Source organism: Symsagittifera roscoffensis, chromosome 2 (assembly GCF_963678635.1).
Source record: "Symsagittifera roscoffensis chromosome 2, txSymRosc1.1, whole genome shotgun sequence".
Classification (NCBI taxonomy): Eukaryota; Metazoa; Xenacoelomorpha; order Acoela; family Convolutidae; genus Symsagittifera; species Symsagittifera roscoffensis.
Genome location: NC_087063.1, coordinates 28,110,974 through 28,134,269, shown reverse-complemented (window position 1 = coordinate 28,134,269; position 23,296 = coordinate 28,110,974). Strand labels below are relative to the sequence as shown.

Below are 23,296 nucleotides of genomic sequence, written 5' to 3'. Positions count from 1 at the left end.
ATTTTTAATTAGCTCCGAATGAAAAAATTTTTAACTGGAAGAGACACTGCTAGTGTATGGTGTAATTTCGACTTGGACATCGCTTGGTTAATTTTGTTCCGATGCTGATGTTGCAATCAATTTTTTAGGCATGTTTTTCACAGTTATCTCCCTTCATTGTGTTGCAATTTTTGCGAAGCTTAGCTTCGACTCCGTCTGAAAATGTTTTAAATCCCAAATTTTTTTTTAGTTTTTCATGATAATTTCCATCTCAGTTGTTTTTTTGCAAGTTTGCATTGCTGCGCTTTTGTTCGCAAGTGATGCGAAGCTCCGCTTCGTCTCTGTGTTGAAACGATACTTAATTAGTCACTCTATTTCCTATAAAACTGTTGCTAAGTTGCAATTAAATGCTTTTTGTGCGTCCATATGATTTCTCAGCACAAAAATGTGAAAGGGGAGCATCTTGTTTTTTGTCGCCCTTAGGTGGTGATTAGGTGGGCGAAGGTAGAAAATTGCACTTTAATAGGTCCAAACTCTTTGCATTTTTCTTTCACAAATATATGAATGTTAAACTTGTTCAATTCCATATAAGTCATCAAATCAAGCTGCTCTCTAATCTTTACTCTATAGGACTGGAAAAACTTTTTTGCTGAATGCTGCTCAGTCGTGAATTGAAGTTGGAACGACGAATTTTCCTTAGAATTACCGCGAATGTTGTGATCACTCGATATATGTGAATGCAAATTTTTCGTTTCAGCAAAAACGGTATGGCAGTAAAAACATTTAGCGGGCTTGGTTGATCGATGATTCCATCGCAAGTGACGTATCACATTCTTACATTCTGTGAAAGTTTTAGAACAAGATCCACAATTGTACTCGGCAATTTTTCGTTTCCTCGCGTTTATCTGGTGGTTTTGCAGCAAGTGATCGTTCAACTTCTGTTTCTTCATGTAGCTTTTCGGACAAAGATTGCAGCTGAACTCCATCACCTGAAACAAAAACAAAATTACATAAAAAAAAATTTGATGTTGTTTTAAAGCTCAAGTTTCAAAAAAATTGTTATAATTTTTTAAGAAAACAAACAGAACAAAAGCAAAAAGTTATCAGTTCCAAAGAAAAATTGTTTCCTTTAAAACCACGAAAACATTTAGGAATTTAAAATTTTTGGGTTTTGCAGTAACTGCCGAAAAATTTCGCGAGAATTGATTCACAAAAATACCCAACTTACTCCAATTTTTCACTTGTTCTTGTTTGATAGATTGCAAAAACCAAAACTGAAGTTGATCTAGCAAACTTTTGTATGTTTAACTTTATGTTATAACTTTTGTATGTATAAAATCCAGCTTGTTCTAGAACATTCGAGAAAGATAAAAGTCAAAATTGCAAAGAAATGTTGCTGTCTTTGTTCTAAAAATAGAAAATTATTATCCAAAGTATCTAGCGTTTTTCGGCGTAGAAAACCATGATTTTTTGAATTTCGTTTTCAATGCTTTAATTTTGTTAAATCCTGATATTTTTTTTTCTCAGCAATTACCTATAAACTCTAATTCCAGATCCGTGTTTGTTTCGAAGTTGCCTGGAAATTGGGTCTAGTGTACTCTTTCATCAAAAAATTTATAATAAAGCAATCTCAAAAGACAACATATATATAAACCACTACAGTTTCTTCTAGAATATTCTGGAACATTCTATCAGGTTTCTCCTCAAAGTTTCACTCACAGCTATAGATGCTCTTACTGCTTGAGATTAGAATGTTATGATCTAACCAAAGTATCAACAATGTTTGTGTCAGGTTTTCGGAACGTTGTCAGAAAATATTAATTGAAGAAAACGTGTTGCGTTCAATTAAATTTTGTAAACTTGTGCACAGATTGTGACGAACACTTCTCTTATCTAGTTTAGATTTCAACTTTGTGCTCCAATGTGCTTTGTTGTTACCAAAAAAGCCTTTAGAAAACCTTTACACTTAAAAATAGTAGCCTGCTCAATTGTTACAAGTTGTGATTGTATTTTTGAATTTTTTTAATTTCGATTTAAAACAAGTTATTTGAAAAAATTCGAGCCTATTCAGTTTTTCTTGAGTACTATAGGTTAAGCAATCAATAAGAAAACTTTAAAAACTTCAAACAGCAGATCCAAAAAAAATCAAACTTAGTTGTACAAAAAACGAATGAAACAAAATAAAAACGAAAAAGTAGAGTGGGTAAAAAAAAAACTGAAAATTTATGTTTCTCAAATAGCAATGCTTATAGAAAGAAATTTAACAATACAAAATTATTTCACTTTCAAAGTTTTTCAAGATGGAATGTTTTTGACAAGCCTGATTTAAAGAAAAACAGTGAGTTTTCAAATTCTCTGGTGTTTTTTGTTTTGTTTTTATTTTTGACTACATATGTTAAAGTTAGAATTTTTAAATCGAAGTAAGTGTTAATGTGAAGCAAATATGAAGCCGCCAAGTTATATCATGGGGTGGAATAAATGACAAAACTTATATAAAGTAATTTTTTTATATGGTGAGAGCATTTTTTAATATCAGAAACACTAATATGTGAGGTATTCAAAGAAAATTAGTCTTCCCAGAACCTGCCTATCGCCTGAGTACAAGGCACTCAGCCCAAAAAAAAAAAGAAAAAAAAAACAAAACAAAAAAAAATTTTTTGAACATTTTCGAATATTGAATTATTAAGTTTCGAAATTCAGATTAAAAAATAAATCACCTTCTTCTCTTTTTGCTCTAAAATTTCTGTTTGATTAGCGCATCTTACATTTACAAAAGCGTTACTATATTCCGCAAACTTCAGCGTTAAAACTGCAAAAATGGGCTTCGAAAGCGTTAAAAATGGAAAAGAAGAAAAACAGGTATAAAAAGAAAATCTAAATTTTAACCTGAGCCGGAATCAAACCTCTAAAATAAATAATAGGAACCAACGTACTCGCATCTGCGTCATGGTCGCTTGAATTGATACTAACACTAGCCGCCAGCAAAAAAGCAGCTAGATATGCTATTATATTGTTAAAATTATGCATTAAAGCAAAAAGTGTCACCAAGAGAGCGTTTTTCTGGGGAGTAATAACACAAAAGATTTTTTGTGCATAATGAGACTAAATTAGCTAAATCACTTGATTATTAAAAAAAACATTGGATCAATTATTGAATTTTTTGTTTGTTACTAAAGGATATCTGAAAACTAAGATAAAGATAAGAATCTAGAAGTTGCTCGCGTTCTTTAGCAAGGCTTATGATTTAAACATAAGAGAGCCTAACTTATTTTCTATTTAGCACGCTAGTTTGAATTGAATATTAGAACATAGCCACCAGAAATTTAAATCCAATAGTCAGTTTTTATTCCGATGATTATCTTCTAACCCGCTTAAAATGAACTTTGAAATCAACCTTCGAAACGGGAAGTCAAACTAATTTTTTGCCACCTTTGTACTTCGGCTGTTTGATACTGGAATTTTGTCCCCTTTCAAAAACAAAACTTACTGAAAAAATAGAAAAAGGTCTATAACAAAAATTGCTTCACAATGTTCATTGACTCAAGAAAAGGAGAGTTATTTGCAGCTGGAGTAGCATAGAATGATTGGATGGCAACGATTTAGAAAAAATATATATAATTTATATATATATATTTATGTTCAGTATTGGTTTCGAAAATCAAAGAACGGAAAAATTAATGCAAACTTTTTTTAATGATTTGTAAATTTTCAATTGATTTTTAAAAGACCAAATTGAGTTTGAAAGTGCAAAAACGAGGACTCATATTTGCTAAAACAACATTTCAATTAAAATAGAGTAAGGAGGTCAGCGTCTTGACAGACTTTGTCTTTTATAGTCTGAAATTATGATCTATTCGGACCCGTTTTTCTGTACACTGAAGTCTTTCAGTAATTAGTTTTTTCTTTGGAATTCGAATTTCGGCAGAAAGCATTTTAACATGGTACCACAATTGACCTCCTGTATTTTTCTTGAGCCATCCAAAAGTTTGAGGAGAGACAACGTACCCATAGTTCCTTCTCACTCATTAAAGGAGTGACCACACTCAAAGGGTTGATAGAAAAAAAACAAAATTTTCAAAACAGAAAAACATTTCGCTACTGACAATTTTTGTATTGCGCCGTCTTGTTAGAGTGTTTAAAGTTAATCATGTTGTTTTTGTTTCTTTTCTGAACATAGCGGTTCAAAAAGTGTCATTAATTTTAAGTTAACTGAAACATAATTTTTGATTAATTCAAATTTCGAGTTTTCATAGAAAAGAAGACACCACTTAAAATTAAATTACAGCCAAATAAAACCTCGAAAAATGTCACCTATATGAAATTAACAAAAGGAAAGAAAAAAAACACATGTCGCGTTAAAGCTCTGTGAATCGCATGAAATCTTTGCGATAAACAATTTCTTCACAAAAGTAATTTTTTAAAAAAAGCTAAAATAAACAGCAGATCTAACTTCTTTTAAAATCTTAAAGTCTCTTTTCCAACATAAGAAATTGAAAAGAAGCTCTGAACTTTAAAGTTGTTTTTGTAACGGATCCGAATTTACGACCAGGAGAATTAGAATCACAGGTTCTCGCCTCTGCACAAAAATCTATGCAGGAAAATAGGCTAAGATATATCGACACACATTTTTGCATAATAAAGCATCCACATTAAATTTGCTTGTAAATAAAATGGAAAGTACGAAGCACAATTATTTTTAATTGCTGCATTTCAAAAGAAAAAAGCCAGATATTTTGAATTGGAAAAACCCTGAAATAAGTTTGTCCAATTGTACTGTTGTTGGAAACGAAAATTTTTTTTGGTTCATCTGATTACTACAAAACGCATGAATTTAGTTAACTTTAAACAAATCGGATGTCGAAGCATATGTTATGAAAAGCCTTACCAATGCTCCAAAAGTGGCTTTTCTTTTTGTGACTTAAGCTGGAAAAAAAATACTCGTAGAAATACACTACGCTCGCTTACTTTCCACTGGATATCTTAAAAATTCCATTGGATATCCAGCGAGTCAAAACTCAAGATCTAGCTTCGAAACTAAAAGAAGTTCATCATGCTTTTTGTGGTCTATTCATTTTTTGCTCGGTACTACCGCTGTTTTCTTTTTCAAAAGGAAGAAAATAGTTTGATCTTAATAAGCCAAACTTCAAAAATAATTCAAAGTTATTTGAAAAAATTCGAGCCTATTCAGTTTTTCTTGAGTACTATAGGTTAAGCAATCAATAAGAAAACTTTAAAAACTTCAAACAGCAGATACAAAAAAATTCAAACTTAGTTGTACAAAAAACGAATGAAACAAAATAAAAACGAAAAAGTAGAGTGGGTAAAAAACAAAAACTGAAAATTTATGTTTCTCAAATAGCAATGCTTATAGAAAGAAATTTAACAATACGAAATTATTTCACTTTCAAAGTTTTTCAAGATGGAATGTTTTTGACAAGCCTGATTTAAAGAAAAACAGTGAGTTTTCAAATTCTCTGGTGTTTTTTATTTTGTTTTTATTTTTGACTACATATGTTAAAGTTAGAATTTTTAAATCGAAGTAAGTGTTAATGTGAAGCAAATATGAAGCCGCCAAGTTATATCATGGGGTGGAATAAATGACAAAACTTATATAAAGTAATTTTTTTATATGGTGAGAGCATTTTTTAATATCAGAAACACTAATATGTGAGGTATTCAAAGAAAATTAGTCTTCCCAGAACTCATATTTGCTAAAACAACATTTCAATTTAAATAGAGTAAGGAGGTCAGCGTCTTGACAGACTTTGTCTTTTATAGTCTGAAATTATGATCTATTCGGACCCGTTTTTCTGTACACTGAAGTCTTTCAGTAATTAGTTTTTTCTTTGGAATTCGAATTTCGGCAGAAAGCATTTTAACATGGTACCACAATTGACCTCCTGTATTTTTCTTGAGCCATCCAAAAATTTGAGGAGAGACAACGTACCCATAGTTCCTTCTCACTCATTAAAGGAGTGACCACACTCAAAGGGTTGATAGAAAAAAAAACAAAATTTTCAAAACAGAAAAACATTTCGCTACTGACAATTTTTGTTTTGCGCCGTCTTGTTAGAGTGTTTAAAGTTAATCATGTTGTTTTTGTTTGTTTTCTGAACATAGCGGTTCAAAAAGTGTCATTAATTTTAAGTTAACTGAAACATAATTTTTGATTAATTCAAATTTCGAGTTTTCATAGAAAAGAAGACACCACTTAAAATTAAATTACAGCCAAATAAAACCTCGAAAAATGTCACCTATATGAAATTAACAAAAGGAAAGAAAAAAAACACATGTCGCGTTAAAGCTCTGTGAATCGCATGAAATCTTTGCGATAAACAATTTCTTCACAAAAGTAATTTTTTAAAAAAAGCTAAAATAAACAGCAGATCCAACTTCTTTTAAAATCTTAAAGTCTCTTTTCCAACATAAGAAATTGAAAAGAAGCTCTGAACTTTAAAGTTGTTTTTGTAACGGATCCGAATTTACGACCAGGAGAATTAGAATCACAGGTTCTCGCCTCTGCACAAAAATCTATGCAGGAAAAGAGGCTAAGATATATCGACACACATTTTTGCATAATAAAGCATCCACATTAAATTTGCTTGTAAATAAAATGGAAAGTACGAAGCACAATTATTTTTAATTGCTGCATTTCAAAAGAAAAAAGCCAGATATTTTGAATTGGAAAAACCCTGAAATAAGTTTGTCCAATTGTACTGTTGTTGGAAACGAAAATTTTTTTTGGTTCATCTGATTACTACAAAACGCATGAATTTAGTTAACTTTAAACAAATCGGATGTCGAAGCATATGTTATGAAAAAGCCTTAACAATGCTCCAAAAGTGGCTTTTCTTTTTGTGACTTAAGCTGGAAAAAAAATACTCGTAGAAGTACACTACGCTCGCTTACTTTCCACTGGATATCTTAAAAATTCCATTGGATATCCAGCGAGTCAAAACTCAAGATCTAGCTTCGAAACTAAAAGAAGTTCATCATGCTTTTTGTGGTCTATTCATTTTTTGCTCGGTACTACCGCTGTTTTCTTTTTCAAAAGGAAGAAAATAGTTTGATCTTAATAAGCCAAACTTCAAAAATAATTCAAAGTTTATAAATCGAAAATTTTTTAAAGCTATTTCTGAAAAAAAAATCACAACGACCTGCAAAATAGTCTCAATTACGGTCATCGACTCTTAATGAAACAAAAAAAAGTTTCAAGATGAACGGCCCGGCCCCTTAACGTTGATTGTTGGGAAGAAGAATTAACGTTTTTCTTAGACAGGAGTGGGGGGGGGATCTCTACCAAGAAAATTTTAAGTGGAAAACACCGCTTGGACATTAACTGAACCGCTTTGCTTAATCAGAACACACCAAAAAATGTGTAACGTTTTTGGGAAAAGGAGAACTAGCACTTGAACGGAAAAAAAAACAAAAAACAAAATCTGCATTTAGAATCCACTGCGTTCAAAAGCATAACGGCTCAATAAGCATAACTAAAAGCTTGGACAATAAAAAACCTAGATTTCCAATCAGAGACTAAGCTGGGCTCCAAATATTTGTGATACCAGGCAAACATTGCATTGCAAACTAGTGAATTGAAACTGAAAGGAAACCACTTAAAAGAGTTTGACAAATTGATTTAAAACAAAGAGTTGAATTCAAAAAGAAATCAAAAGTGAAACCGCGCGAATTTCTAACTCAAGCTTAAAAAAACTTGAATTAAAACAAAGAGGTGAACTCAAAAAGAAATCAAAAATTGAGCCGCGCGAACTTCAAATTTGAGCTCAAAAAAAGGCAAAAAGCATCAAAGCACAGATAATATAGAAAATTGACTTGAAAGTAAATAAATTTTCGAAAAAATTGCGTGTGAAAAAAAAACAAGATTGAGTCTACTTCTAAGTCAAACTGTCAAAAAAAAATAGATAAGCCATATTCCGACAGATAAAGATTTCCCAGAAAACAAACCAAGTTCACTTCAGATAAATCGAAAAAAAAATCAGCCATGACGTGAAATACAAACTATTGGGTCAAAAAAAGAAGACGTTTTTGCTAGGAAAAATTCTGGGAGTTGTTGATTTTCCTTTCCACAACACAGGTTTGTTTTCTTATAATTCTTAGGAGAAAAGAAGTTTTCGGTTACAAATCACTTTCTCTTGACAACATGACAGTGAAGACCATCTTTTGTCGGTGGAATACTTGGAATACAACACCGACCGCCGTGTGATAAGCACTGCAGCGTAGACTACTTCGCAAAGATGCCACGTTAATTCATCTCCAATTTCTTGAACAAAATATATGTTTCTTCATTCAAACGAAAAAAGCCAACAGACAATTAGAACAAATTCAATGAAAGCAAGAAAAAAGAAAAAAAATTAAAAAAAGTTTTTTTTCTCTTTAAAAAAAGTCAACCCTCGAATTTCAAAGAAAAATAATTATAAAGCTTTGAAGCTGTTTGAATTTCAAGAACGACTTTTTTGAGCAAAATTTCTTGTGTTTTTAACTTATTTGGATAAAATTGAATCGATAGTTACCTTTTGTTCCGCAGGAAAAAAAATTTTAAAAAAAAAACACTTTTTTTTGTAAAACTTTGCATTTTGGTGCTCGATTATGGAACAATTGATTTGAAAAAAAAACAATTCAAATCGAAATAAGAAGTATTTTTGAGCGTGAACAAATTTTAGATTTTTTTTGTGCAAAAAAAACAAGCAAAAACCCACCCATCGAAAAACTTTAAATGATATAAACTTTTAAAAAGTGTTTTTTTTACACTTCAACAGAATTTCCTCTCGGTGAATGAAGTGGAGTGAAGTTTTTCTCGACTTACTCCAAAACTGAATGTTTGTAACGCTTGACAATTTGGATTGCTTTCTTTTTTGTTTCGTGTAACTGAATTTGCGCAAACCACCTTTCTTTCCAGTAAATTTAAAAGTAATTTTGAAAGAACGCAAATAATTGAAAACGAAATTATCAAATAGAAACAAAACAGCTAACCAAGAGTTGGAAAAGAGTCAATGAATGCAATAAACAGAAAACATTTTGCGTGTTTTTTTTTCTCAAAGTTTAATTTTAAAAAAAGTAAACAAAGTTATTTGTAATACAGGAAAATTTAAACTTTTTGATGAATTTAGCCAGTGGGCAGAAAACTGGATCAATGACCCAACTTTTTCTTCCGCTGGTAAATCTGAAAAGCGACGGCAATTTTCGAAAATAGAAATCAATCAAGTTCTGCATTTTAAACATTGATGATCAATGGAAAAGTTCTTTTTTTTTAAAGCGTTTTGTGTTCGGAAACTAGATTTTTTTCCTGTGAACTTAAAAACATAAGTCCAAACATGAAAATTCAAGTTTTTAGCGTAAGCAATTTTTGAGACGTTTTCAGGAAAAATCCCCAAAACCTATATAAAAGTATTCTCTAAGTACATGGCTCTTTGTTTTCAATAACGCAACCTTAAATTTCCTTCAAAAACGCAGGAGTTAAGGTCTTTTATTTACTCCTGCATGTACACCGATTGAAAATCGGTTAATTTTAGATTCGTTATGATTGATGCTCATTTTTGTTGCGAGAGCAAGCGTTTTGTATTTGGAAACTAGATTTTTTTCCTGTGAACCACTTCGAGTTTCACTTCTTTCGGGTTCACATTTTTTTATCCTTCCAGTTTTCTTTCCATTTCCAGGTTCCTTTCCTAAGGTATAGGATCGAGTCTCGGCCGGACCTTGTTTTTAGTATGCATGCATGAGAAAAAAATGGTAAAATTTGAAATAGCAGACTTCTGTTTGTGTAATCAAGTTTTATTGGCAAAATTGCGCATTTGAGATTTTGCTTGTGCCGTAAGCAACTTTCGAAAAGACTAGCATATAACGCACCTTCGGTGCTTCGAAATTTTTCGACAACTCATGAAAAAAACCGCATATATTGGAAACAACATCTGCAAACTTTTAGTGTACTCTGACTGCACCCAGGTTTGGTAATTTCGAACTTTTAAATTTTTTTAAAATTCCCATTTTAAAAGCGTCATCTCGAAAACTTAAAGGGCCTCTGGAGAAATTTGGAAGCCAGGTTTGCAACCACTGAGACTCCCTGAGAGCACCCTACTATAAGGTTAGGAATCCAAAATTTTGTGAATTTTTTAAACCTAAAATTCCCGAAAAAAAAATTGATAAAAAACGTCTTTTCTCGGAAACTAAAAAGATTTGAGCATTCATATTAAGAGGCAAGATTTGAGACGCCTGGGTGTACGCAGACAATAAGGTTGTATCTTCATCAAGTTAGTAGTTTTAAATTTTTTGAATTTCTTTATAGATAAGTTCTTTGAGAAATTTCAAAAAATCGAAAAACGTCACATCTCGGAAACTAAAAGCATTTGAGCAGTCGCGTTTAGCAGTCGCATGTGGCAAGATTTGCAACTCTTTAGAGTACCCTGACAACACAGAACTATAGAGTTGGGAATTTCAAATTTTGAAAAATAAATAATTTAAACTTTCTGAAAATATTGAAGAAATCACAAAAAACGTCATCTCTCGAAAACTACAAAGAACTGAGCAGTCATATTTGGAGGCAAGATTTGCAATCCTTGAGAGAACTCTGACAGGACCTAACTACAGGGTTGGGAATTTCAGATTTTTAAAAACTAATAATAATTTAAGTTTTCAGAAAAATTTTGAAAAAATCACAAAAAACGTCATATCTCGAAAACTACACTTGAGCAGTCATATTTGGAGGCAAGATTCGCAATCCTTGAGAGTACTCCGACAGGACCTAACTACAGGTTGGGAATTTCAGATTTTTAAAAACTAATAATAATTTAAGTTTTCTGAAAAATTTTGAAAAATCACAAAAAACGTCATCTCTCGAAAACTACAAAGAATTGAGCAGTCATATTTGGAGGCAAGATTTTCAATCCTTGAGAGAACACTGACAGGACCTAACTACAGGGTTGGGAATTTCAGATTTTTAAAAACTAATAATAATTTAAGTTTTCATAAAAATTTTGAAAAAATCACAAAAAACGTCATATCTCGAAAACTACACTTGAGCAGTCATATTTGGAGGCAAGGTTCGCAATCTTTGAGAATACTCTGACAGGACCCAACTACAGGGTTGAGAATTTCAGATTTTGCGAAAAAAAATTAATATAAGTTTTCTGAATTTTTTTTGAAAAAATCACAAAAAACGTCATATCTCGAAAACTACAAGGATTTGAACAGTCGTAATTGGAGGCAAGATTTGTAACTCCTTAGAGTACTCCGACAGCACCCAACTACAGGGTTGGGAAATTCAAGTTTTGTAAATTATTTTGTTATTTGAAATTTCTTAACATTTTTGAAAAAATCTCAAAAATCGTCTTATCTCGTTAACTAAAATGATTCGGGCATTCAAAATTGGAGGCCAAATTCGCAACCCCTAATTCAATATTGGGCTGCTTAAAATAAACTCGGTAGAATAAGCACTAAAATCAAATTAGAAAATCGAAAAAAAATTCTTAACCATTGCAATATACGATATAGCTTAAACAAGCAAAAATAATACGTTGAAAAAGCTTAAACATGGCGAGATAGTGAAGCCCGCATTTAAATATACAATAGATGCAAAAATAATACGTTGAAAAAGCTTAAACATGGCAAGATAGTGAAGCCCGCATTTAAATATATAATAGATGCAAAAATAATACGTTGAAAAAGCTTAAACATGGCGAGATAGTGAAGCCCGCATTTAAAATTTATAATAGATTCTTAACCATTGCAATATACGATATAGCTTAAACATGCAAAAAAAATACGTTGAAAAAGCTTACACATGGCCAGATAGTGAAGCCCGCATTTAAATAAATGATAGATTCAAAAATATATATAAATGTATATTATTTAAAAATAAATCTTTTTTGGTTCAGCTGGCGTTGGCTCAAAGATTGTGGGTTTAGTGGCAACACCCATGATTTTTCTGTTGCTCTCAGCAATTCTCCTTATAGTCGCAAGCATTAATGTTATGCATTGTAGTTTTATCTCGGTCTTGCAATTTAGGAAAAATGTTATTTAAAATCATAATTTTCGGGGCTCAATATGTGTCCGCTCAAACATTGTCGGCTTAGTTGCCACAAAGAATTTCGCATAGCTTAAGCAAATCTAATTGTAGTTAAAAGTGCAAGTTTTGTCCATTGTAGTTTAAGGTGAGGCATTAAACTTAAATGATTCTTTAAAAAAAAACTTTTTGTCTTATCTTATGTCTGCTCAAAGATCGGCTGCTTTGTTTTTTCGTTATAGAAGACGCTCCTTTGCTATTTTATCCGTCAAAAATCTGCCATGTTTACCTCGAATGAACCTTTTATTGAAACAGACAATATTTTTTTTGTTGAACCTTGATTTTTCAATATTTTCTGACTTTTAAAACTTTTTCCGAATTCTCATATTTTTTTGCTCGGGTTGTTTGGCAATGTAGAAATTCTGCTTCTGTTTTTTTTTGAAATCTGAGAATATTTAGAATTTTTAGTGAGATACCTGATAGTTTTTGATTGTTATTTTTGTACAACCTAAATTTACGAGAAAATACACCCTGGCCATAGTTATTTTCCACCTTTAAAGCGAATGAAAAAACAACGTATATGTCAATTCATTGTTTATTTACATCTAGATATCATATTTTCAATATAAAAAAACGAATGTTTTAAAATATAACTAAAAATTTGTTTAGCTGGCGAGAATACAAAACTAATAATAACAATTTTTGAGCTCCATAATTAAATTACTAGCACAAAAACGTTGATGGTGGCGTGGCAAACAGAACAGCAAGTTAGAGTGAGAGGCCAGGTGTACAAGCAGTTCTAATAAGCATTTTGTAAATATCAAAACATAGCCAACGGGAGTGGAAAAAAGCAATAATCGCAAAGAAGACGAAAACAAAAATGATTCAATTTTTGAAAAAAAAATTATTGAAACAATTCATGATTGATGTTTTTCGAAAAAAATCAAATCCATTGAAAAATTTGGATCAAAAGGCTAAAAATTATTTTGCTGGGAAACCTGACAATTAATTACGTTTTTCTTGACTTTTATGCTGTTCGATAGTGTAGTTTGTCTTCCTTTTATTTCAACAAAGGAAAGGAAAGGGGCCTAAGAAAGAAACCAAAATTTAATTCGTGCAAAATCAAAACTCAGCCTCAACAAATTTTAGGAATTTTGCTGAAACAAAACACAAAGAACAAACAAAATCATCTAGACCTATATAAAATCCTCCACTACGTTCATTATTTCTTAAAAACCCGGGAGAAAGACAAAAAAACTTTTATCGCCAAAGGTCTTTTATCGCCAATTTCATAAGTTAATCCATTTTAAAAATTTCAAAGAAAAAACCCCCGATTTTTTTAATCTAAAAAAAATGTAATTTTGTTGTTTTTTAATATTGGAGAAGAGCTTCAGTTTGCCTTAACTACAATAAAAAAACTCTCAATAGAATAACTCTTGGAAGTAAAAAAAAATTGAGCGTGAATTATTAACGGAAAACAAATCAACACGAGGATAGCCAGTTACCTTGCAAGAAGCACAGAGTTTTTCGACCACAGTCTTTAAATTATACAATTTGTTTTTTCAAACTACTCTAGTTTTTTTTGCATGATGTGACAAAAAAAGAAAAAAAAAAGATAATAAGCAATTTGACAGTCAAAATAAAACAAGCCACTTGGAAAACGAGCCACCTTACGTTCAAAGATTTTTTTTTGTCCATGAACTGCGCTGATTGCTAAAGTTCCCGTTGCAGAACTTCGATAATATAATTATAGAATTTCGAAGAAGCACAAAATTAAGGAGCTTGTGGTTGATCAAAAGCGGAAGATTATTTTGTGAATGAAATTGCGCGCAGCATTTTAAGTTCTATCTTTATAACCAAGTTTGACTAGCGCATTGAGTAAGGATTCAGCCAAATTATTTCTTATTTTCACGTATAAACAGATCAAAGGGGGAAGGGGGGTTTGTTTGAAACTGAACAAATTTGCATAAAAAATCTGGAAAAGAATAGGACGTGTTGCTTAATCATGTTGCTTAATGCCCTCAGGAAAAAACTTGGAACCACGAATGGGAAAGTGAAATGGAACGTGCTCCTAAATTATCCCCTCCAAAACAGAATAAGTTATTAACTTTAGGAACTAAAGCTGCAGATCTTGAACTGCCCAGATGAAACAAAACAACAAATGAAAGAAGGATAGCTGGTTGCTGTGCAAGTAGCGCAGAATGATCGGACCATGTTCTGATAAAACTGCGAAAAACAAAAAAAATTTTGTAAATCGGTTTTATTTTTTTTTAAGATTGGTGTGATGAAAGGATTCAAACGAAAGACTAGACTTTAGGCTTTTCCGATATTCATAGTAAAATAGCCTTGTTGGTAAACAGTTTTTCTTTTCAAAAATGACTAAAAATATCCTACTTTTTTTTCCTTTAGTTTTTGAAGTTATTGATTTTCAAGATAGCGTAAAAGAACTTCAAAAACCTATTTAACAAAAATTTTCAGGCTTTTTTTAAACTAATTCGCGACAATCCTTCTATAATCAACCTCCTTCCTCGCTGTTCTAACAGGAAATTAGACGAACAAACAAAAATTTAAAACCAATTTTTCTCGTCTCTGTTTTTTTTTGGGATTTCTAAATATCGTTCAAATTACATTGAAAGAGCTTTAATATTTATATCACTCAACCCGGTCCAATAATTTTAAATGGTACTTAACTTTAGATTAAAAAAGTCATAATGAAAATAATTGAAACACACCCTCCAAAAAAAATGTTCTCCCGCCATTTCTCAAATAGTCGGAGTAAAGTTCAAGAGCTGTTAAAGTTCAAGAGCTTTGAAGTTCAAGAGCTTCTGGGAGTTGTTGATTTTCCTTTCCACAACACAGGTTTGTTTTCTTATAATTCTTAGGAGAAAAGAAGTTTTCGGTTACAAATCACTTTCTCTTGACAACATGACAGTGAAGACACTCTTTTGTCGGTGGAATACTTGGAATACAACAGCGACCGCCGTGTGATAAGCACTGCAGCGTAGACTACTTCGCAAAGATGCTACGTTAATTCATCTCCAATTTCTTGAACAAAATATGTGTTTCTTCATTCAAACGAAAAAAGCCAACAGACAATTAGAACAAATTCAATGAAAGCAAGAAAAAAGAAAAAAATTGAAAAAAGTTTTTTTTCTCTTTAAAAAAAGTCAACCCTCAAATTTCAAAGAAAAATAATTATAAAGCTTTGAAGCTGTTTGAATTTCAAGAACGACTTTTTTGTGCAAAATTTCTTGCGTTTTTAACTTATTTGGATAAAATTGAATCGATACTTACCTTTTGTTTCGCAGGAAAAAAAATTAAAAAAAAAACACTTTTTTTTTTGTAAAACTTTGCATTTTGGTGCTCGATTATGGAACAATTGATTTGAAAAAAAAACAATTCAAATCGAAATAAGAAGTATTTTTGAGCGTGAACAAATTTTAGATTTTTTTTGTGCAAAAAAAACAAGCAAAAACCCACCCATCGAAAAACTTTAAATGATATAAACTTTTAAAAAGTGTTTTTTTTTACTTTTCAACAGAATTTCCTCTCGGTGAATGAAGTGGAGTGACGTTTTTCTCGACTTACTCCAAAACTGAATGTTTGTAACGCTTGACAATTTGGATTGCTTTCTTTTTTGTTTCGTGTAACTGAATTTGCGCAAACCACCTTTCTTTCCAGTAATTTTAAAAGTAATTTTGAAAGAACGCAAATAATTGAAAACGAAATTATCAAATAGAAACAAAACAGCTAACCAAGAGTTGGAAAAGAGTCAATGAATGCAATAAACAGAAAACATTTTGCGTGTTTTTTTTTCTCAAAGTTTAATTTTAAAAAAAGTAAGCAAAGTTATTTGTAATACAGGAAAATTTAAATTTTTTGATGAATTTAGCCAGTGGGCAGAAAACTGGATCAATGACCCAAATTTTTCTTCCGCTGGTAAATCTGAAAAGCGACGGCAATTTTCGAAAATAGAAATCAATCAAGTTCTGCATTTTAAACATTGATGATCAATGGAAAAGTTCTTTTTTTTTAAAGCGTTTTGTGTTCGGAAACTAGATTTTTTTCCTGTGAACTTAAAAACATAAGTCAAACATGAAAATTCAAGCTTTTAGCGTATGCAATTTTTGAGACGTTTTCAGGAAAAATCCCCAAAACCTATATAAAAGTATTCTCTAAGTACATGGCTCTTTGTTTTCAAAAACGCAACCTTAAATTTCCTTCAATAACGCAGGAGTTAAGGTCTTTTATTTACTCCTGCATGTACACCGATTGAAAATCGGTTAATTTTAGATTCGTTATGATTGATGCTCATTTTTGTTGCGAGAGCAAGCGTTTTGTATTCGGAAACTAGATTTTTTTCCTGTGAACCACTTCGAGTTTCACTTCTTTCGGGATCACATTTTTTTATCCTTCCAGTTTTCTTTCCATTTCCAGGTTCCTTTCCTAAGGTATAGGATTGAGTCTCGGCCGGACCTTGTTTTTAGTATGCATGCATGAGAAAAAAAATGGTACAATTTGAAATAGCAGACTTCTGTTTGTGTAATCAAGTTTTATTGGCAAAATTGCGCATTTGAGATTTTGCTTGTGCCGTAAGCAACTTTCGAAAAGACTAGCATATAACGCACCTTCGGTGCTTCGAAATTTTTCGACAACTCATGAAAAAAACCGCATATATTGGAAACAACATCTGCAAACTTTTAGTGTACTCTGACTGCACCCAGGTTTGGTAATTTCGAACTTTTAAATTTTTTTAAAATTCCCATTTTAAAAGCGTCATCTCGAAAACTTAAAGGGCCTCTGGAGAAATTTGGAAGCCAGGTTTGCAACCACTGAGACTCCCTGAGAGCACCCTACACCCTACTATAAGGTTAGGAATCCAAAATTTTGTGAATTTTTTAAACCTAAGATTCCCGAAAAAAAAATTGAAAAAAAAAACGTCTTTTCTCGGAAACTAAAAAGATTTGAGCATTCATATTAAGAGGCAAGATTTGAGACGCCTGGGTGTACGCAGACAATAAGGTTGTATCTTCATCAAGTTAGTAGTTTTAAATTTTTTGAATTTCTTTGTAGATAAGTTCTTTGAGAAATTTCAAAAAAATCGAAAAACGTCACATCTCGGAAACTAAAAGCATTTGAGCAGTCGCGTTTAGCAGTCGCATGTGGCAAGATTTGCAACTCTTTAGAGTACCCTGACAACACAGAACTATAGAGTTGGGAATTTCAAATTTTGAAAAATAAATAATTTAAACTTTCTGAAAATATTGAAAAAATCACAAAAAACGTCATCTCTCGAAAACTACAAAGAACTGAGCAGTCATATTTGGAGGCAAGATTTGCAATCCTTGAGAGTACTCTGACAGGACCTAACTACAGGGTTGGGAATTTCAGATTTTTAAAAACTAATAATAATTTAAGTTTTCAGAAAAATTTTGAAAAAATCACAAAAAACGTCATATCTCGAAAACTACACTTGAGCAGTCATATTTGGAGGCAAGATTCAAAATCCTTGAGAGTACTCCGACAGGACCTAACTACAGGTTGGGAATTTCAGATTTTTAAAAACTAATAATAATTTAAGTTTTCTGAAAAATTTTGAAAAATCACAAAAAACGTCATCTCTCGAAAACTACAAAGAATTGAGCAGTCAGATTTGGAGGCAAGATTTTCAATCCTTGAGAGAACACTGACAGGACCTAACTACAGGGTTGGGAATTTCAGATTTTTAAAAACTAATAATAATTTAAGTTTTCATAAAAATTTTGAAAAAATCACAAAAAACGTCATATCTCGAAAACTACACTTGAGCAGTCATATTTGGAGGCAAGGTTCGCAATCTTTGAGAATACTCTGACAGGACCCAACTACAGGGTTGGGAATTTCGGATTTTGCGAAAAAAAATTAATTTAAGTTTTCTGAATTTTTTTTTGAAAAAATCACAAAAAACGTCATATCTCGAAAACTACAAGGATTTGAACAGTCGTATTTGGAGGCAAGATTTGTAACTCCTTAGAGTACTCCGACAGCACCCAACTACAGGGTTGGGAAATTCAAGTTTTGTAAATTATTTTGTTATTTGAAATTTCTTAACATTTTTGAAAAAATCTCAAAAATTGTCTTATCTAGTTAACTAAAATGATTCGGGCATTCAAAATTGGAGGCCAAATTTGCAACCCCTAATTCAATATTCGGCTGCTTAAAGTAAACACGGTAGAATAAGCACTAAAATCAAATTAGAAAATCGAAAAAAATTCTTAACAATTGCAATATACGATATAGCTTAAACATGCAAAAGTAATACGTTGAAAAAGCTTAAACATGGCGAGATAGTGAAGCCCGCATTTAAATATACAATAGATGCAAAAATAATACGTTGAAAAAGCTTAAACATGGCAAGATAGTGAATCCCGCATTTAAATATATAATAGATGCAAAAATAATACGTTGAAAAAGCTTAAACATGGCGAGATAGTGAAGCCCGCATTTAAATATATAATAGATTCTTAACCATTGCAATATACGATATAGCTTAAACATGCAAAAAAAATACGTTGAAAAAGCTTAAACATGACCAGATAGTGAAGCCCGCATTTAATTATATGATAGACTCAAAAATATATATAAATGTAAATTATTTAAAAATAAATCTTTTTTGGTTCAGCTGGCGTTGGCTCAAAGATTGTGGGTTAAGTGGCAACACCCATGATTTTTCTATTGCTCTCAGCAATTCTCCTTATAGTCGCAAGCATTAATGTTATGCATTGTAGTTTTATCTCGGTCTTGCAATTTAGGAAAAATGTTATTTAAAATCATAATTTTCGGGGCTCAATATGTGTCCGCTCAAACATTGTCGGCTTAGTTGCCACAAAGAATTTCGCATAGCTTAAGCAAAGCTAATTGTAGTTAAAAGTGCAAGTTTTGTCCATTGTAGTTTAAGGTGAGGCATTAAACTTAAAAGATTCTTTAAAAAAAAACTTTTTGTCTTATCTTATGTCTGCTCAAAGATCGGCTGCTTTGTTTTCTCGTTATAGAAGACGCTCCTTTGCTATTTTATCCGTCAAAAATCTGCCATGTTTACCTCGAATGAACCTTTAATTGAAACAGACGTTATTTTTTTTGTTGAACCTTGATTTTTCAATATTTTCTGACTTTTAAAACTTTTTCCGAATTCTCATATTTTTTTGCTCGGGTTGTTTGGCAATGTAGAAATTCTGCTTCTGTTTTTTTTTTGAAATCTGAGAATATTTAGAATTTTTAGTGAGATACCTGATAGTTTTTGATTGTTATTTTTGTACAACCTAAATTTACGAGAAAATACACCCTGGCCATAGTTATTTTCCACCTTTAAACCGAATGAAAAAACAACGTATATGTCAATTCATTGTTTATTTACATCTAGATATCATATTTTCAATATAAAAAAACGAATGTTTTAAAGTATAACTAAAAATTTGTTTAGCTGGCAAGAATACAAAACTAATAATAACAATTTTTGAGCTCCATAATTAAATTACTAGCACAAAAACGTTGATGGTGGCGTGGCAAACAGAACAGCAAGTTAGAGTGAGAGGCCAGGTGTACAAGCAGTTCTAATAAGCATTTTGTAAATATCAAAACATAGCCAACGGACAGTGGAAAAAAGCAATAATCGCAAAGAAGACGAAAACAAAAATGATTCAATTTTTGAAAAAAAAAATTATTGAAACAGTTCATGATTGATGTTTTTCGAAAAAAATCAAATCCATTGAAAAATTTGGATCAAAAGGTTAAAAATTATTTTGCTGGGAAACCTGACAATTAATTACGTTTTTCTTGACTTTTATGCTGTTCGATAGTGTAGTTTGTCTTCCTTTTATTTCAACAAAGGAAAGGAAGGGGGCCTAAGAAAGAAACCAAAATTTAATTCGTGCAAAATCAAAACTCAGCCTCAACAAATTTTAGGAATTTTGCTGAAACAAAACACAAAGAACAAACAAAATCATCTAGACCTATATAAAACCCTCCACTACGTTCATTAATTCTTAAAAACCCGGGAGACAGAGGTCTCTTATCGCCAATTTCATAAGTTAATCCATTTTAAAAATTTCAAAGAAAAAACCCCCGATTTTTTTTAATCTAAAAAAAATGTAATTTTGTTGTTTTTTAATAGTGGAGAAAAGCTTCAGTTTGCCTTAACTACAATAAAAAAAAACTCTCAATAGAATAACTCTTGGAAGTAAAAAAAATTGAGCGCTAATTATTAACGGAAAACAAATCAACACGAGGATAGCCAGTTACCTTGCAAGAAGCACAGAGTTTTTCGACCACAGTCTTTAAATTATACAATTTGTTTTTTCAAACTACTCTAGTTTTTTTTGCATGATGTGAAAAAAAAAGAACAAAAAAAGATAATAAGCAATTTGACAGTCAAAATAAAACAAGCCACTTGGAAAACGAGCCACCTTACGTTCAAAGATTTTTTTTTGTCCATGAACTGCGCTGATTGCTAAAGTTCCCGTTGCAGAACTTCGATAATATAATTATAGAATTTCGAAGAAGCACAAACTTAAGGAGCTTGTGGTTGATCAAAAGCGGAAGATTATTTTGTGAATGAAATTGCGCGCGGCATTTTAAGTTCTATCTTTATAACCAAGTTTGACTAGCGCATTGAGTAAGGATTCAGCCAAATTATTTCTTACTTTCACGTATAAACAGATCAAAGGGGGAAGGGGGTTTGTTTGAAACTAAACAAATTTGCATAAAAAATCTGGAAAAGAATAGGACGTGTTGCTTAATCATGTTGCTTAATGCCCTCAGGAAAAAACTTGGAACCACGAATGGGAAAGTGAAATGGAACGTGCTCCTAAATTATCCCCTCCAAAGCAGAATAAGTTATTAACTTTAGGAACTAAAGCTGCAGATCTTGAACTGCCCAGATGAAACAAAACAACAAATGAAAGAAGGATAGCTGGTTGCTGTGCAAGTAGCGCAGAATGATCGGACCATGTTCTGATAAAACTGCGAAAAACAAAAAATTTTTTGTAAATCGGTTTTATTTTTTTTAAGATTGGTGTGATGAAAGGACTCAAACGAAAGACTAGACTTTAGGCTTTTCCGATAGTCATAGTAAAATAGCCTTGTTGGTAAACAGTTTTTTTTTTTCAAAAATGACTAAAAATATCCAACTTTTTTTTCCTTTGGTTTTTGAAGTTATTGATTTTCAAGATAGCGTAAAAGAACTTCAAAAACCTATTTAACAAAAATTTTCAGGCTTTTTTTAAACTAATTTGCGACAATCCTTCTATAATCAACCTCCTTCCTCGCTGTTCTAACAGGAAATTAGACGAACAAACAAAAATTTAAAACTAATTTTTCTCGTCTCTGTTTTTTTTTGGGATTTCTAAATATCGTTCAAATTACATTGAAAGAGCTTTAATATTTATATCACTCAACCCGGTCCAATAATTTTAAATGGTACTTAATTTTAGATTAAAAAAGTCATAATGAAAATAATTGAAACACACCCTCCAAAAAAAATGTTCTCCCGCCATTTTTCAAATAGTCGGAGTAAAGTTCAAGAGCTGTTAAAGTTCAAGAGCTTTGAAGTTCAAGAGCTGTTAAAGTTCAAGAGTTTTGAAGTTCAAGAGCCGTTATTTTTTTTCCATTAAATTATCCCATTGAGAGAATTCAGAAAATTGAAGTCAATTTTCAAAATTATTCATTATTCTGCTGGTAGAATCTGGAGTTTGTTTTTTTAGACAGAAATTAAAAAGAAGTCAAACCGCAAAGAATCAAAATCTAGCGTACAAAAAATTCTGAAAAAATAATAAACGAATCAATTGTATTATTTTTTGAAGATCTTCCACAGTGTTTGTTGAAAATTAACATAAAGTTATGCTTGATGACGATCAAATGAAAAAAAAATTAGTTGATTCATCACATTTTTCCAATTTAAAAAAATCTATGAAATTTTGAGAAAATTTTTTTTGTTAATTAGTTTTGAGCGCATAACAATGGTAAGCTCTCAAGTTACTCGTTTTCGCCAATGCCAAACCCAAAAGTTTTTTGTATTTTGAAGAAAAAAAAACCAGTTGCATATTTTCCAGACTAGGAATGTTTTGCCTCGCTCATTAGCATTGAAGATTGACCACGGGGCATATTATATCAAATGTAAGCAGTTTTGAAGAATATATGCAAACCTTTCTTCCTTCTTACCAACTGTTTGTGTTTGCATTAACGCTCAAAATGATACCTGGGGAAAAGCAATCAGGTTAGTTTTTCAAAATTAATTCGCACAATGACGCGCACGACGCATCTAGCTGCATTGACTTTCAACCAATCAGACAGGGTCGTTTCGCGGCATTGTTATGTAATTGGGTACTCGGGTGATAAAATATGTGGTTTCAGCTTCTCAAATAAGATCAGGTTCAAACATGTCCGTACATGACTTTTTTTAAATTTTGGGTAAATGAGCCATGTATGTAGGGATGGGGTGGTTAAGTTATACACTACTCACTTAACTGTTCAATTTTTTCTTAATAGGGGTGGAAATTCGTTACAAGGTACCATAGCGGTGGAAATAGTTAACAAGATCCAAAATCGGCTCTTTTACACCTCCACCCCCCCCCCCCATGTTTTGATTTTCTTACGCCTGAATGCGTGATGTTACGATGTAAGGTATGAAAAACAAATGTGTTCCTAATATTTAATATTGAAATTCAAATGCGGGGGTGAAGAAATTCAAATGTGTGTGTGAGGGGGGGGGGATGAGCGGAAAGGAGCCCTAGAATCTCCGCCACTTTTTAGAAGGGAAAATTGTTAAGTGATTTAATCAAAGCAGTGTACAAGCGTAGTTTACCCGTCCATTGGTGAACCAACTCGTGTATAAGAATTCCGATTAGAGCAACTGGCTTTTCTACGTAACTGGCACTGATTGGAATCAGTCCCGGCTGCTCCATGCCTCCTGCAAACCTCCATGTGAGCAAAATATCTAGTTTGTCCGACATTTTCCAGCCGATATGGAATATTTTCTCACAGTAATCAAGCGAAAAGTTAATGGAATCTCTAAGTTGCTGATGCAGTGTGGAATTTAATCCTGTCACGCTGAAAACGCGAATTGGCAGTCGATTGGCGTAGCTGAAAGACGTGATCAAACTATACTCTGATGATTTCAAAATGGCGAATCCTACCAAATAAGAAGGAATTGGAACAGTTTCTAAAAACTTAAAGGTTCCTTCATTCGAATTTGGGTTTTTCTCATCGGGTTTTTCTGCGGCATTAAAGAGAACTAAATCAAGCCCGTTTTCAGTTGAATTCGCAACATGA

The 23,296-nt window shown here is 31.9% G+C and overlaps 1 protein-coding gene across 1 annotated transcript in view; it reads right to left on the bottom strand.

Moving 5' to 3' along the window:
* LOC134839786 (glutamyl aminopeptidase-like) overlaps nt 1-22,984 on the bottom strand; it is a 48,448-nt gene extending 25,464 nt beyond the window's left edge. The window contains exon 1 of the mRNA XM_063855407.1: nt 22,830-22,984. Coding sequence (XP_063711477.1) covers nt 22,830-22,977 — 148 coding nt within the window. The 5' untranslated portion in view covers nt 22,978-22,984. The remainder of the gene's footprint in view (nt 1-22,829) is intronic.
* Between the last annotated feature and the right edge of the window lie 312 nt (nt 22,985-23,296).